The 17,288-nt window shown below is 43.8% G+C and overlaps 1 protein-coding gene across 6 annotated transcripts in view; it reads right to left on the minus strand.

Moving 5' to 3' along the window:
• The window catches only part of USP34 (ubiquitin specific peptidase 34), a 438,538-nt gene that overhangs the window by 302,488 nt on the left and 118,762 nt on the right, over positions 1-17,288 (minus strand). For 5 of the 6 annotated variants that reach the window (XM_063918241.1, XM_063918240.1, XM_063918243.1 and 2 more), the window contains 12 exons: positions 16,887-17,012; positions 16,073-16,202; positions 15,596-15,726; positions 14,667-15,286; positions 13,323-13,537; positions 6,536-6,651; positions 6,331-6,458; positions 4,113-4,202; positions 3,350-3,445; positions 1,495-1,577; positions 314-468; positions 120-233 (listed from right to left, as the gene is read on the minus strand). In XM_063918241.1, the coding sequence (XP_063774311.1) occupies positions 120-233; positions 314-468; positions 1,495-1,577; positions 3,350-3,445; positions 4,113-4,202; positions 6,331-6,458; positions 6,536-6,651; positions 13,323-13,537; positions 14,667-15,286; positions 15,596-15,726; positions 16,073-16,202; positions 16,887-17,012 (2,004 nt within the window). The remainder of the gene's footprint in view (positions 1-119; positions 234-313; positions 469-1,494; positions 1,578-3,349; positions 3,446-4,112; positions 4,203-6,330; positions 6,459-6,535; positions 6,652-13,322; positions 13,538-14,666; positions 15,287-15,595; positions 15,727-16,072; positions 16,203-16,886; positions 17,013-17,288) is intronic. The other variant, XM_063918244.1, reaches the window with a different exon arrangement.

Here is a 17,288-nt window from a genome sequence, read left to right on the forward strand (position 1 = left end):
AACCCTTACAGTTTTATTATGTGTGTGTATATACAGTATATTACAAATGCATGTGGAGAAAATAAGTGAAATTCTTAAGTCATTTAGACTATAAAGAATGGTTACATGCCCTAACTCACCTCGGAGTTTGAGCCACCATCATAAGCGCTTGTTGCCAACCGGGCCAGATTGCAGAGGTGCTGGAAAAGGTTTAACCCTGTCATGCTGATAGTTTCAGGTTTAAGTTGTGGCATCTACATAGTAAAAATAAAAATACATTTATGTACTTCACAGTTATCGTGGCTAATGTTTGGAAAAGTCTAAAGAAATTTACCTTCTCCAAAAACAGGTGTTTATAAGTTTCCATTCCCATAGCATGTTGATCTTTGCTGCGCACCTGATTCAAGAACCAATGTAATGCATCATCATAGCACTCCAAGTCTTCTACTAGGCAGTGCCATAAGATGTCTACTTGTTCCAAACTCAGCCCTGCAAAGAAAAACAAGAACACAGTGTAAAGAACAAAAGCTTCCAGATAACTGCAAACAGACAAATCTCGCTTTCATAAACAAAATGCTGAACAGACTCTACAATATGTACAATGATGCCAGGAAACTACTTTACAGTGCTTTATGTGTGGATCCCTTCTCTGATCAAAATCTATCAAATTCTGATTTATTGCTAAATGTAGTTGAAACATGAATAAAGATGGCAGTATCGGCTGGTGTGCGGTCTTCTTACAACTGTAGGATCCTACCAGGTGGGTGGAAAACTGGTACAGACCTTACAAATGGAGGATTACTTTCACTCATAAGAGATCCTCTACACTTACCAATCACCAAGGGTAGAAATCGAAAAAACAGTTAACGCTGATGCTTGAGGAACCAGAAGTGAACAACCCAAGGCCAACAGGCAACAAAGCACTTTAAATGAGGACATACTAGGTAGGGCTGATGTATACCCAGAATTAGCAATGTACTAAGAGTGGGTATAAGAGAAACAGGATCTACAGGATTATCATTCATTTAAAACAAATCCATTTCAACACCAGCCATCTGAACAGTACTCGCCTTACGAAAAAAATAAAATGGCTAAATACCTATATGACGCTCAGGAAACTAAGGTCCTGCAGCCTCCTCCTACCACATATTATGTTAACTAACTTCATTGTATTAGTTTAAATAAAGCTGGCAAGTGACACTAATTCCAAACAGCTGAAAGAGGACCCCAAAAATACCTCGGTAGAAGTGATTAAAAGCTAACGTCTATGTCCCTCAAATACATGCCAATATCCCATAGATGTCTATGTCCCCCAGACAGAGGACAATATCCTATAGATGTCTATGTCCCTCAGATAGATGACAAGATCCCTAACAATGTCAAAATAATACTCTTGTTTCGGTCCCCAGAACACAATGCATGAAATCTAAATACAGTGTTAAAAATTCTGGTACGCTCCATCACTAACAACAGGCATGTTACTGGTTACAGGCATGATATATAATGAATACATACTGAAATGATCTGGTGAGCCCAATGTTGAGAAAACACATGTTAAAAATTGAAGACGAACTTGAACTTCTGCACTGTGGCTGTACCTGTCCACAAAATAAAGACAATAGACAATGTATTAAACACAAACAAAACTATTAGCAATATCATTCATGCTTATCTTGTATCGCTTACAAGCACACAAACACACACGGGGCAGAAGTGTGCTGAACGATCTAGCACAGACCACTCAGCACACATCTCTCCTCCCGCTCAGCACTCAGCGCGATGTGTGCTGAGTGAGGGGGTAGGGGGGGCCGCTCATTTCACCCAGCGGTGATATGAGCAATCCCAGTAGATTTGTCATGCATGCCAAATCTAGAGCCGTGCATCGCTGTCACCGGAACCCTACACACGGAGAGATCCGTGCTTAATTTCTAAGCAATCTAGTCAGATTGCTTAGAATTTCAGCATGGATCTCTCAGTGTGTACCCACCTTTAGGCAACTAGATCAAGATAAGAGAGTGACATCCCCTTAAGAACAAGTTAGTGACCAGCCTCAGAAAGACTTGGAATCTCTCTCAAATTACTAACTGGGAGTAATCACACTGTAAACCTATTAGGGCAAGATCTCCAAGGAGATCAATGTTTGCAGAACCTTTTCTGCCAGACACCAGGCCATTGTGTTCACACCAAACTTTGGGGGTTATTCAGGCCTGTTAGGAAACCAAAAAAGTTAGCAACTGGGCAAACCCATGTGCACTGTAGGTGGGCAGATATATTTAGATTTGGGTGGCTTATATTGTTTCTGTGCAGGGTAAATCTTGGCTGCTTTATTTCTACACTGCAATTAAGATTTCAGTTTAAACACACCACACCCAAATCTAAATCTCTCTGCACGTTACATATTCCCCATCTGCAGTGCAACATGGTTTTTGCCCAAATGTTACCTTTTTTGGTTTTCTAACAAACCTGAATAAGGCCATATGCCAACGCGTGCTGGAAGATGTATTACAAAGCTGTTCAACAGAAGTACTGTCTCCAGCACCAGGAATACAACAGCCATCATGAAGTAAGGCACTAGCTAAGGTAAAACCAAACCACTCTGCCTGCCGACGCATGCACCCACCCGATAACTAGACGCTCCCAGCAAGAAACAGATGGACTGGAGGCAGGTTTTTCTTTTTTAGGACCTCGTGAGAACCAGCAGGGAACTGCCCACAGGCAGTCCCATTATTGTAGGTAAACGCATTCAGGCAGGAGAAAAGAATAATCTGATTTGCTTGAAAACCAGACAAAAACTTTGGAAGGAAGTACTTATAGTGTCAATTATCTTTATGAGGAACTGGTAAAGGGAATACAATGGAGGAGCACCAGCAGCACCTACTCTAACTGTCCAAGCTGAGCTAAGGGTCAAAAGAAGCCAACGTACCTTTCCGTAAACAAAACACAGCGTAATCTCCCATTAAAGGTTCAAAGTGCTTGGGCTGCAAAGCCATAAGTAGTAAATTTGGATCACAACGAGGGACAATATGGCAAAAGGGCAAACAAAACTTCACAAACTGGCAATGAAACATTACAGAAAGGGCTGAACTTAACATGCCGCTTAAGAGAGCATGAAGTCAGAATGGTTCCGACATTACTGTGTTTCAGTCCTGTGATAGATACTGGAAGAGTCTAGCTTGCAGGAGTGTAACAAAGGACCTTTCCATCAAGGCTTTAAATGGCATGCCCTGAAGCACCTAAGCCTAAGGCATAAAAGAAGAACTCTTGATAAAAATCAGGAAGAGCAACCTTAGGAAATATATACTAATGCAATTCCAGTGTAAACCTACCACACGTCAAAGCATTACATGAAGTCACTTCTACCTATACTTACAAGACATGCTTGTGCCTCCCATCTCTGATAGACTGGATGTAGTGTACCAAATTATCAAAGAAGAGCTTCATCATATTTAGCTCCTTTTCTGCCCACCTACAACAACAATAATTGGTTAAGTATAAATTTTGTACAGAAAAGAATCATGTAAGTCAGGACTCTTCAAAAAGCCAAAGAAAGGACAACATAAATGCTCCTTTTCACCAATATATATTAAAGGTATAAATAAATAAAAAAAATTATATTTTTATATATATATATATATATATATATATATATATATATATATATATATATATATATATACATACATACACACACATATACACACACATATACACACATATATATTGTTACTCATAAAACTTCTGCCGACTACACTATGAAAATGTATTATGCATGCTGTCCAAAGACAAACAAACATCCTTTATTAAGAATAGAAAGAAAAGCTAGACTGAAAACAAATAGTGTAAACCTATATGCTGTTAAAACGGGGGGGGGGGGGGGGCACAAAAAAAAAAAAACACAATGAAACTGGAAAATATATTTTGGTGTTATTTACTAGAATAGGTCTAGTTCAGAGATTTTTATTTATCTATTGTTAAAACATCCTGGTGTCAGGTAACAAGTTTAATAAAGAATTTTCAATCTAAAAACATAATTATTTAATTGTATTTCATACAAAGTTTTGCATATTTACTCAGCTGATCAATAAACCCCACAGTAAAAAAAAAAAAAAGGGAAAACACAGGCTTAGACATACATTGTTATCCAGTGAGTATCATAGCTGCTTCCAAACTGCTGAAAGGTCCCAAATAACTTGGGCAAAAGTCTGAGTGAGACAACGACAGACCTGACAGAAGAGAGGGAGCAGAGAACATTAAACAGTCAGTACATGCATTGAATAAACTTATCCTGTAAGGAAGCCATTACAACTGCTGAGCAAACTAATATACATGCAAGTACACTATATTAGTACACATTTAAAAAGGAATTTTTACAGAGGCGTCACTGGGTGTGGCGACACCTGATGCGAACTCTTGAACTCCCGCGCGCTGCCGAAGTGCCTGCGGTGAAAAGAGGTGTGGTCATATATAAAGGATGTGTGGCCACATTATAAGGGGCGTGCTCTCGCTGGGGATCCCAAAATAATCACTCGGGGGGGCATGAGACAGTGCCCTGCACGGTTGGCTCCTCATCTATGACAGGAGCCAGGTGCTATAGGAGACTGTCACATTGCAGCACCTGGCTCCTGCCTCTGTGGAGGAGTCGGCATTTTGGTGTCACCTCTCCGAGGGTGACACCCGGGTACGGGCCGCATGCCCCTTATGATGCCACTGGATTTTTACACTCTTAGTAAATCATTTTCTCTGGATCCACTGGGGGACCCTGGGATACATAGACTGCTATATGTAGTCCTCTACCTCTTCTATATCATCACCTGCATCCCTATCCCATAGGACAGAACCAGAGAGACTAAACCAAAGGCAAGAAACACTGACGCTTGGAGAAAAGAAAATGGTAAGGAGACCTGTATAGGGGTTAACCTACCATAAAAAAATGTTTTATATATATATATATATATATATATATTTATTTATTTTTATTATTTTTTTTCTCTAAATATTAATATTTGGGGGGGGGGGGGGGGGGTTGGGTGACGACACTGGACCATGAGGACATCCAAAAGCTGCCCCTTTTATTTGGCAGCATTTAAAGTTGTTGTGTACAGTAAACACTAGTATCTCTAGCAGCTAAGTTAATGCAAGCTAAAAAATCAAATCTGTGAAATACTGTAGAACTATGCACAACACGACCATGTAAGTAACAGCTGCTCAACTTGGTACAGTGAGCCTTTACACTGTAAGGAACAGGTTTCTCTGACTCAATGTAAGCCACTGAGAATCCCAGATGGGACACCCTGATCCCATTAGTAGGGCAGTCAGGTTCCAATGCAATGAACCCATGAGGTACTCTCCCCCATCAGAACCCATTATGGTATCTTCTCCCTAGATGACAGCCAGAAGTATCAAAAACAAAATGATTCCACCCTGTGGTGTGTAAAGCAGCTCATATAAAAAGTAAATATTATATCACAAAAATAGAGCGCTGTGTGAAAATGGAAATATATTTATCTGTTCATACATACACAAGCACTAATGTTAAAATGCACAATTAAAAATCAATAAAACAAATGTTGTCTCTCTTTTCTTCCTTCTTACTGAAAGAAACAATGAGTGCACCCTGCAGCAGATTTCAGAGGCACAGACCCATATGCAGAGGAGAGAGGACCCTAAGCTGCCCCTATCTTACCTCCTCTTCCGCATTGGTAAGGCTGTGGGATGGCGGTCCCGGCTGAATGATGTGTGCTGTGTCTCCAGCTGACAGCCGGTCAGTGTTGCGCCTTTCTGTCCGGTGATGTTATGGAATGACTACGGCCAGGCACAAAGCAGCTTGTCAGATGTCCTTGCTGTTGGGTGACCACAATTGCGGCAGTGCAGGAGCTATGGCAGTCTGCCATTGTACAGTCCACATTCAAAGTGTTTCATACCGCTGGGGGAACTTTTATCATGGCACAACATCGTCCAGCTGACAGCAGGACGCAGCACACATCATTCAGCCAGTGCTGAATTTATTGATTTTCAATTGTGCATTTTAACATACGTGCAGTTTATGAACACATAAGTATATTTCCATTTTCATACGGCGCTGTGTGTGTAACATATCCATAAGTAATATATAAATAAATTCATTGGTGGGCATCTTAATGATTAGATCTCTTTACCATCAAATCAATTAACAATTGCAGCTTACCATCAAAATCGTCTCCTAGCTAGGGAGAAGATACAGGGGTTGGTGAGGGTGGGATCAGGTGTCCTAGGAGTGGGAAACTGGAAGTTCTACTTTTTCTGTTCTTAAACTGTATAATGAACTTTAAACACGTCAATGCTATATGAAAAGTAATAAATTATCACTCATACCTATTGTTGGCAAGGTTTTCCAAGCAGCCCTCGATGAAACGCATTCTAATCTGTCTGTCGGTAAACCAGCAAACTAAGGAACAGAGAAGCTTTTCTGCTTCGTTTATTAATCCTTCAGACAGGTGGACCTGCAGCACAATGATACAAGTGGTTACACACGGAGCCTGAAACTTGCTACAGACTTCCAGACATTACACTCACTCACCGCATCCTCATCCTGAACCAGGTCCCATAGTAACGTGTTCCCTTTTTTACACACATTATCCAGGTTGATGTCCACCACAGCGTTGCTGTTGTACTGGTGTTTATGTACAGAAGGACCTACACAACCCATAAGAAATATGTAAATACCAAAACCGGCAATGAAGTAGTAAAACAAAAGAAATCCTATACAAAAAGAACACAAGTTATAGTGAAGGATAAACTTTCCTTAACGACCAGTATTATTTAGAAGTTTCGCTTTGATCCCTGCCATATGTTCTGTAAATGTCTCCTTCGACCACGATTTTCCCAATGTTTTTTCGAGAACGCGTGCGTGTGTATATATATATATATATATATATATATATATATATATATATATATTTATTATTATTTTTTTTTTCCCCTTTTTCATTTTTTTATTTTTTTTTTTATTATTATTTTTTCTTTTGGAAAATTAAATTGATAGGTCACACTAAAACACACTGGTTCAGTGAAACCTGTTTATTTTCGGTAGAAACAGCAATGTTTTCGGACAATAAAAAAAAAAAAGGATTTTTAGCACCTACCGGTAAATCCTTTTCTTGTAGTCCATAAGGGATATTGGAGACACATTAGTACAATGGGGTATAGATGGGGTCCAGAGGAGCCGGTGCACTTTAAAAATCTTCAACTGGGTGTGCTGGCACCTCCCCTCTATGCCCCCTCCCACAGGCAGTTATAGGTAAAAATGTGCCCAAAGGAGAAAGGACATACTTGAGAGAAGGAACTAAACAACAAAATGTGTTGAGATTTATACACCCGCACACCACAACAAAACTTGGTCAGCAATGGCTGGTAATAATACAGCAACAGCTGAACAGGTAACCATACAAGATAACCTGCAGAAAGTCACTGCACAGAGGTGGGCTCCCAATATCCCTTATGGACTACAAGATAAGGATATACCGGTAGGTATTAAAATCCTATTTTCTCTTGCATCCGTAATGGATATTGGGGACACATTAGTACAATGAGTATGTCCCAAAGCTTCCAGAACGGGTGGGAACGTGCGGAGACATCTGCAGCACCGCCTGCCCAAACTGGGTATCCTCTTTGGCCAGGGTATCAAACTTGTAGAACAAAGGTGTTCTTCCCCGACCAGGTAGCAGCTCGGCAAAGTTGTAAGGCCGAGACTCCACGGGCAGCTGCTCCAGGAAGAACCCACTGATCTCGTAGAGTGGGCCTTCAGAGACTTAGGAACAGGTAAGGCTGCCGACACATAGGCTTGTTGAATCGTAAGCCTAATCCAACGACCAATGGACTGCTTTGAAGGCCAACCCTTTTTCTGTGCATCATAGAGCACGAACAAGGAATCCATCTTTCTGATCCGAGCTGTACGCTTGACATAGAACTTGACGGGATCACAATAGGTTAATTCAAGTGGAACGCAGAGATGACTTTCGGCAGGAACTGCTGCCAAGTCCTTAGCTCCGCTATGTCTTCGTAAAAGACCAAGTATGGACTTTTACACGATAAGACCCCAATTCTGAGACACGTCTAGCAGAAGCTAGGGCCAGCAACATCACAGCCTTCCACGTGAGGTACTTGTCTTCTACTATCATCAGGAGGACTATAGAAATGTCAACACCACATCCAAATCAGGAGGACTGTAGAAATGTCAACACCACATCCAAATCCCAAAGTGCCGTGGGCGGCACAAACTGAGGTTGTATGTGAAGCACCCCTTGCAAGAAGGTCTGAACTTCAGGCAACACAGCCAACTTCTTTTGGAAGAAGATTGAAAGAGCTGAAATCTGGACTTCCAGAGAACGCAGCCTTTAGCCTTTATCCACACCAGCCTGCAGGAAACTGGGGAACCTCCCCAACAGGAACTCTGAAGGCTATGTGCGATCCACGCACCAGGAGACATATCGCCTCCATATATGATGATAGTGTCTTGACGTCACAGGCTTTCTGGCTTGCACCATGGTGGCAATAACCTTCAGGGAAAGTCCCTTGTGAGCTAGGATGTTTCGCTCAACTTCCATGCCGTCAAACGAAGCCACCGTAAGTCCGGGTAGACGAACGGCCCTTGCTGAAGAAGATGGCCTTCTTATTGACAGAGACGAAGGGTCTTCTACAGACATGCCCAGAAGACCCGCGTACCAAGGTCTCCGGGGCAATCAGGATTGTATGCACTCCTTGATGTCTGATCCTCTTGAGCACCCTTGGGATCAACGGAGTCAGAGAAAATAGACAGACCAGCCGGTAAGGCCAAGGCAACGTCAGTGCATCCACTGCGCTCGCCTGAGGGTCCCTGGATCGCGAGCAATAACAGCAAAGTTTCTTTTTGAGGCGAGACGCCATCATGTCGATCTGTGGGCATCCCCACCTGTCGATCTGTTGAAACACCTGAAGGTGTAGTCCCCACTCTCCTGGGTGAAGATCGTGATGACTCAGGAAGTCCGCTTCCCAGTTGTCCACAGCCGGAATGAAGATTGCGGACAGTGCTCTTGCATTTCTCTCCGCCCAGAGGAGAATCCTTGACACCTCTCGCATGCAGGCCCAGCTTTTCGTCCCTCCTTGTCGATTGATGTACGCCACAGCCGTGGCATTGTCATACTGAACCTGGACCAAATAATCCCTGAGCAGAGGGGAGGCCTGAATCAAAGCATTGTAAATAGCCCGAAGTTCCAGAATGTTTATCGGAAGTAGGGCCTCTTGGGCAGACCACCTGCTCTGGAACTGCGCCCCTTAGGTGACCGCTCCCCATCCTCTCATACTTGCATCCGTCAATAGGAGGATCCAATCCTGAATCCCGAAGCGTCGACCTTCCAGGAGACTGGAAGACTGAAGCCACCATAGGAGTGAAATCCTGGCCTGGGGTGACAGTTGTATCATCCGGTGCATCAGAAGATGTGAACCGGACCATTATATTCAATTGAAAAGGTCTGGCATGGAACCTTCTGGACTGGATCGCCTCGTACCATCTTCCCCAACAATTTTATGCAAAGATGAATGGATACTCGAGCAGGCCGGAGAACCATGCAAACCATTTCCTGGAGTGTTCTCGCTTTGTCCTCTGGGAGGAACACTTTCTCTGCTACAGTATCCAGTAGCATTCCCAGAAACAGGAGCCGCTGAGATGGCACCAGGTGGGACTTCTGTAGATTTAGGAGCCACCCATGTCGTGACAGAAGTTGGATAGTGCGATCTATATGGAGCAAGAGAAGCTCCCTGGAACTCACTTTTATCAGGAAATCGTCCAGGTAAGGGACCACGTTGACCCCATGGACCCGGAGCTGGAACATAATTTCCGCCATCACCTTCGTGAACACACTCGGAGCCGTAGACAGGCCGAAGGGTAACGCCTGGAAGTGTAGTGATCGTTCAGCAGGGCAAACCTCAGATAGGCCTGATGAGGCCAAATTGGGATATGGAGATAGGCATCCTTGATATCCAAGGATACCAGGAATTCCTGTTCTTCCAGGCCTGCAATCACTGCTCTCAAAGATTTAATCTTGAAATTAAAACCTGTCAGGTAAGGGTTCAAGGCCTTCAGGTTCAAAATGGGTCTTACTGACCCGTCCGGTTTTGGTACTATGAACAGATTGGAGTAGTAACCCTGTCAATGTTGTTGCAGTGGTACTGGAACAATGACCCGGGACTGAACCAGCATGTTGATGGCCAGCAGCAGCATAACACGCGTATCCTCCAAAGCTGGAAAGCTTGATTTGAAAAATCGTTACAGAGGAGCACCATCGAACTCCAGCTTGTATCCTTGAGAAAGAGGTCCCTTACCCAGGTATCCTGGCAGGAACTTTACCAGATGTTGGCTGAAGTGACGCAACCGAGCTCCCAGCTCGAGATCCCCTCGAGGTGGGCAGGCACAGTCATGCTGAGGCTTCAGTGGAAGCTGAACTGGTGCTCTGTTCCCGAGAGCCGGCAAAAGCTGATTTCTTAGGCTTACCTCTGGTGCCTCTAGCTGCGTTGGAGGCCCCTCTGGCGCTAGAACGAAATATGGTGGACCGAAAGGACTTAGCAGACGTCCCGGATAGGTACGTCTAGCTGGCGGGGCTCCTGCGGGAAGAGACGTGGATTTTCCAGCAGTAACCTTAGAAGTCCACGCGTCCAATTTGCCCCTTAAGAGCCATTCCCCTGTAAAGGGAAGGGATTCCACATTGTGCTTGGATTCCACGTCCGCAATCCACTGACGCAACCACTAGGCTCTGCGTGCTGACACTGCCATAGTAGTCCTAGCATTAATATTGCCAATCTCTTTGAGCGAGTCACAGAGGACGCATACCGCATCCTGAATGTGTTTAGGAGAGTCACTGTAGTAACCAGGGTCATATCCTCAGAGAAGCCCTCCTGAATTTGAGTAGACCAAGTATGCATAGCATGTGTAATCCAGCACAACCTGCTATGACCGGGCTTTGAGATATACCTGCAGCTGTGTAGATCGATTTCAGAGTGGTCTCAATTTTCATATCCCCGGGATCCTTCATTGTAAAGGAGCCCAGAGCAGGGAGTACCGCCTTTTTAGAGAGGCGAGAGACAGAGACGTCTACAGCCGGGGATTCGTCCCAGAATTTTTTGCCTTCAGGGGCAAAAGGGAAAGTATGCAAAAACAGTTTTGACACCTGATATTTCTTATCTGGATTTTTCCAGGCTAACTTAAATAAGTCGTCTAATTCTGTAGAATCAGGGAAGGCGACACTCAGTTTGTTTGGTGTGAGGAAAAACGACTGCTGTGTTGCAGTGTCTTTTAGAGGTAGTTTTAACACATCCCGTATAGCCAGAATGAGGTGTTCAATACCCTGTGTAGGAGTGGAGTCCCCACTTATGGGGTCCACATCGTCACCATCCTCCTGTATATTCTCATCAGAGTCTGAGAGTAACACAGGTAATGCATGTTTCTATGGACCTGCAGCAGAGAGGGGGGAATGGGGAACATCAAACCTAGCAGCTAAATTTGCAACAGCCTGCTGCAATTCTTGTGTTTTAGGGGCATTTGCAGTGAGCTGAGAGGACATATCACACATCAAAATTTTGATGGCACCGAGCCAGGGAGGCTCTTGACCCTCCCCCACAGTCTCCTCAATGTTTTGTAAGGACTGACTACATTGTTCACAAAAAATGTAGCCAGAAGTGGGGAGAACCTGGTGTTACACACACTGCATAACTTGTGTTTACCATGATGACAGTAATACACCAACACATACATACAATACAGACAATATAATGCTTCACTGTATGTGAGAGGAGACAGAGAGAAGGCACCAGCACACCCAAGTTTATATAGCCTCAGTGAGGCTGCTAGCTGTAACTCAGTGAAACATTGTATTTACATATCTATCTTCCCTAATGGGATGTAGGAATGTGCACAATAGCGGCTCTTCCCCTGAGTTACACCCTGTACCAGTGATCCAGCGTGTCCCAGCGTCTGGAGGAGCTGTGTGAGGCTGCTGCTGTGCAGACGAAGGTGCCAAAATGCCGCTGAACCCGCTCTTAGGTAGCTCCGCCCACACCCCATATCCCCCCCCCCTTCCCCCAATGGAGCCGGAGCTACTGATATCTTTATACTGGGAAGGACCCAATTGCCTTCCCTGCCAGTCAGCCGCACAATGAACCGGGGGACCCCCTTAGCAGGGCCCCCGGTCTGAACTCACCACTGTTGTCACCGTCAGGCTTAGGTTAGGGGTGTGCGGCGTGCTGTGATTGCGACAGCTAAGGCACAGTGCCCTGGTGAATGAACAACCTCCTCTCAGGACGGTGGTCCTGCAGCGGGGAAGCGGCTCTGACACCTCGCGAGGCCGGTGACAGGCCCCCACCCTCCCTTAACTCCCACGGCGCAGGTATGCTGTTGCCCAAACAGCATACCGAAAATAACAAAAGTTGTGAAATAAAACTGAAGAAAACTCTGGAGCTGCAGTGATGTGCATCCTCTCCTGAGGGCACTTTTTTCGAAACTGCCTGTGGGAGGAGGCATAGAGGGGAGGAGCCAGCACACCCAGTTGAAAAAATGTAAAGTGCACTGGCTCCTTTTGACCCCGTCTATACCCCATCGTACTAATGTGTCCCCAATATCCCTTACGGATGCTAGAGAAAATGGGATGTTTTCGGGGATTTTGCTTCGCCTGCCTCAGGCAGGTGAAACAAAATCACTGATAAGACCCAGCTCGCGCCGACTTATCGGGGATAATTGAGTATCCCCCTGGCGACACAATTACCTGTGATAATTGATCGCAGGTAACTGAATACAGGGCACAGACTTCATGGCTCACCATGTACAGATGTAGCCATAGTGGTTGTGGCTGCAACCAACTGCAGGTACGACTCATTAGACATGATGTGCTGTGTATATTCGCAATACATAGGCATTACACATTGCATAGTCATGGGTTCTAAATAATCAAAGCGCAGCGCACCAAGTCGCTCTGGCGACGTGTGACCATGCCTGAATGAGCGCGGCTACATCTGTATAAATGAAAAAGCTCTTTTCTAATTAACAGGATAGCAGTTTCCAGTCAAAGGCCGATGTTCTAAGTAAAGACATAGAACGATATTCCCTTTCACAGGTGATAACTTACACAACATGAAAACAAGCTTATTTATATTGTTTTATAGTTTGTTCCAACTTAAAGCTCCGAAATGCTTAATGTACACCTGTATTTTAGTGCAATGAAATAAACTCAGGGAATAAATGACTACAAAGGTGGTGTATAATAAGTTTATGCTGACATTTGATAACACCCGCGGTGCTGGTAAACAATGTGCAACTTTGTATTATTTAGAATCAGCCTTGCCTTGGCTCAGATGCTCATGGTAGATAGAAGCCAGGTTGGGAAGGTGCTGCTGCAGGTGAGAGGTCAGCTCTGCATGTGAATTGATTTGTACAAGTTCTTCCTCACAGCCCGATTCTTCTCCATCAAAGTCTGCCATGTTTTTCTCAGACTTTGCACTTACTTGTGAGCTGCTACAACTCACGTCATCTGCACTCAGCATGTCATCTACCATGTGCCTAAAAGGCAAGAGACACGGGGTAAATCTTTGAATACTGAGAATGTGTAGAAAATTTCAGGGCAATTATGTATTCATGAATATAGAACATTGGTAACCGAAACCAAATTCTAAAAAGAGCAAACACTACTGAAGAGGATAATTAACGACCCAGAGCAATGATGGGCAACATGTGGCAATCCGAGTCTGCACATGATCCCAAGGGAAGTTGTTAAAATACCGCTAGTCAGGATCCCGGTATCACAATGCAGGAGCCGGAATCCCAACTAGCGGTGAAATGTCAACGACGGAATACCGGCACCACAGGCTAGTCTCCCTCTGTGGGTGTCCAACCATATGGGATCGACTTACTGACTGTCTAATTGGACACCATCTATAGACTGGAACCCACTGATCCAGACTGCTATGCATATGGTATGTACAGCAGCTTAGAACAGTAAGAGGGGGCATCGTAGTAACTACAAATATTGTATAGTTTATGAACATCCTTTTATTTAACATTGCCCTAAATACCTTAGACTGTCCTGCTTTAGAGACTTCACCAGCAGAACCAAGTTCAAATACAACTAAAAACAATCAATGTAACCTCACTAGCAGAATGCGGATTGTCCTTCCTGCTGGACCCCACCGTAAGAGTTACAGACCCTATAACATCACTAGCACATATCAGAACTGTAGACTTTGGACACAGCGCTGCGTTGGACGCTCCTGACTGGATATCTGCACCATGTACTTCGTCATTTGCCTAACTTGCTTCCACTACAAAGCTACGTGACAGACTGCACTTTTCTTAATGAAATGTTAAACTTATCAAAACTGACATCCTGATACGAGATCGTGCTTCCTACATAGAGAAGGACGGAGCCCAGGGAGCCCTGTGATTCCAAAAAAATTACAAAAAGGGTAACGGAAACAGAACGCTAGTCGTCTTATAACACAGGATGTATGCAATTGTTTTAATAAACACTGTAGATGAGCAGGATATTGGTGTATACAGGTATACAAAACAGCAGCGGTCTGAGTATGATGGGAGATGCACTCCAGGTGTAGTGATTAGGTTGGTTATCCCTTTGCATTTTCTGTTAAAACAAACCCCAGTTGAACAGCAATGAAAGCATACAATGACCTACCCCTCGTGGTGGTGGCGATGGTGGTGATGATGGTGGTGGTGGTGATGGTGATGCTGGGGCCCAATAAACCGTCTGCAGTTAAACAGCTCATTCCCAATAGCCTCTCCAAGGAAGTCGCCAGTGCGTGCGATGCAGGTATCGTGAGATCCTTGCATGTGGCCAGCATCCATCTCGCCCGTCACATCATGCTCAGGCTCTTCAGCGTGGGAGCAGGCATCCAAGATCCGCATGCGGTTATCACCTGGTTGAACAGACTCCGAATTAAAAACCAGGTCCTTGCATGTCCCATTGCTTGATGTACCCATGTCCGTTGCGCCCTGGGACTCCCCCAAACAAATACCCGCTTGTGATTCCATCTTTCTCTTCTGGAGATCGACTACTCTGTTGTTTTTGGATGGGTTGTGGGAATGCTCCTCTTCCTCATCCTCTTCTTTTAAGGCTTCCATATCTGCTATATCCTCTGAGTGCACCTCACTGCCTGGGCTGCCTGCAGACTGACTGGCATGACTGGAATTTACTTCATTGCTTGACCCATCACTGTGCCCACTACTACTTCCCGGTCCACTGCTGGCATCCTCACCGCTGTTTGCAGTTTCATCTGAGCTGCCTTGCATGGATTCCTGATAATATGATAAGGGAGCACTCAGTACAAAGACTTATTATCAAAATTTAGCTGATAATAAAGTGATTAGCAAAGTACAATTTTTTTGTCTTTTGTAGTCTACCTATACATGACAGGTGCTTGCAAATCAAATGCCTACATTTCTACACAATAAATTACATAAAAACAAAGCGTTAACACTAAAATGAAGTATCATAAAGTTGCTTAAAAATGTTTTGATTGGTTCAAACTGCAGAACGTTCGGCACCTTACCACATACAGCCATTCACAGCCACACACTGTAAAGACAGAATGACTGATCCAATACCTCAGTATCTGACAGTCGCTGTTGTACATGCTTAGATCGGTTCATGATTTGTTCATCCATTTCTATGTCACTTCCGCCACTGTGGTGAGTGTCACTATTGTCACTGCTCTGGGGGCTAGCTGCCGGCGAACCTACAAATACATACATTGCCACATTGTTTATGTACACTCCATTTAAAAATCACCGGTCTCCTATAATCTATGCAAATTACTAAATTAGATCAACTAAGGCACAACACATCAATCTAGACGATTAAGGTCATTCTTGAGTTACAGAATGAAAAGACTACACACTATCTATATATCCATCTATATATCTTTATTTTACTTTTTTCTGAGATGCTAAGGAATGTTTGTTTTCTAACCATTAAACCGTTGCGAGACTGTTGTATCCTAGTGCTCAGGTGCCAATGTAAATACGAATGTTAGTAAAGACTGCACATAAGAAGGTGAGACAGGTAACAGAACACAGACTTACCCTTTTTGTTACCCATTGGTAGATTAGTATTCAGTAATGAAGCAAAGGAGCTTTGTTTAGAAAGTTGGGCTTTAGCTGCCAGCGCATTGTTCCAGAGGGCCTTAATTAGCATTGATGCCAAGTACAAGGTCTATAAAAAGAAAACATCCCATTAGTGAACAGTAGTGGCTCATGATTAAACAGCCGCGTGGTACAGCCCGAACAGATACTAGTTTCAAACCGGTTACTAAACTTTGCCAAATTACAAAGACCATTACAGCTGTGTTTCTCTGTTGATGTTTAAGCAAGTACATAAAAGAAAGAAAGCATTTCCCCAAATCACTGATCTATAGTAAGCGGTCTGCCTACATCCATACATAGTAATAAAGTGATGAGTAACACAATAAGTAAAGCACAACAGTAGTAAAGGAGCCCATTCACGCTGAGACTACAAAGACCAATAAGCGTGTTTATGACCTAATTGGCCAAGAATCGCAGTATGTACAATCTCAGACGATTGCTGCTAATAAGCATTTATCAAGATGGATGGGACTTTAACTATGTACGCATTCATCACTGACCATGCGTCAGCTGTACAGTCAGACTCAGTGTATGAATATACATTACAGACATTCAGCTGTGTGTTAACAAAGCCTACTGGCTGGACCAGCAGACACATTTCATGTACACCCAACTGAGAAGTGTATCAACGTTTTAAGCAATAAATGTATCTTTGTTACTAAGCAACCAGCAAGAGCCATGGCGAATGGCAATTACAACATGGGACAGAGCAGGCAGAGACTAGCCACAGCAGTACACAGACATCTCACTTTACCTGCTCTGTGTGTGCGCTGGGATGAAGACCAGAAACAAGATTTAGAAGATGTCTTAGTGGCACTGGATCCAGGTTTTTAATTAATGAAGGAAATAGATCATGTATATAGCGACTACAATGCTTCAGCTGCAGTAAAGTAAAAACAAAAAGTGTGTTAGGATTATCAACAGCAATATTGTGTTATCAAAGATGCATAGCTTTCATTCCTATGGTTTATATCAGGCCTGGCCAACCTGTGGCTCTCCAGCTGTTGTAAAACTACAAGTCCCATCATGCCTTTACACAGTTTTGCTATTAGGGAACGCTAAAACTGTGGCAGGGCGTGCTGGGATGTGTAGTTTCACAACATCTGGAGAGCCACAGGTTGGCCAGGCCTGGTCGATATAGTGGCAGCTGCTTGCC

This window comes from Pseudophryne corroboree, chromosome 4 (genome assembly GCF_028390025.1).
Source record: "Pseudophryne corroboree isolate aPseCor3 chromosome 4, aPseCor3.hap2, whole genome shotgun sequence".
Taxonomy (NCBI): Eukaryota; Metazoa; Chordata; class Amphibia; order Anura; family Myobatrachidae; genus Pseudophryne; species Pseudophryne corroboree.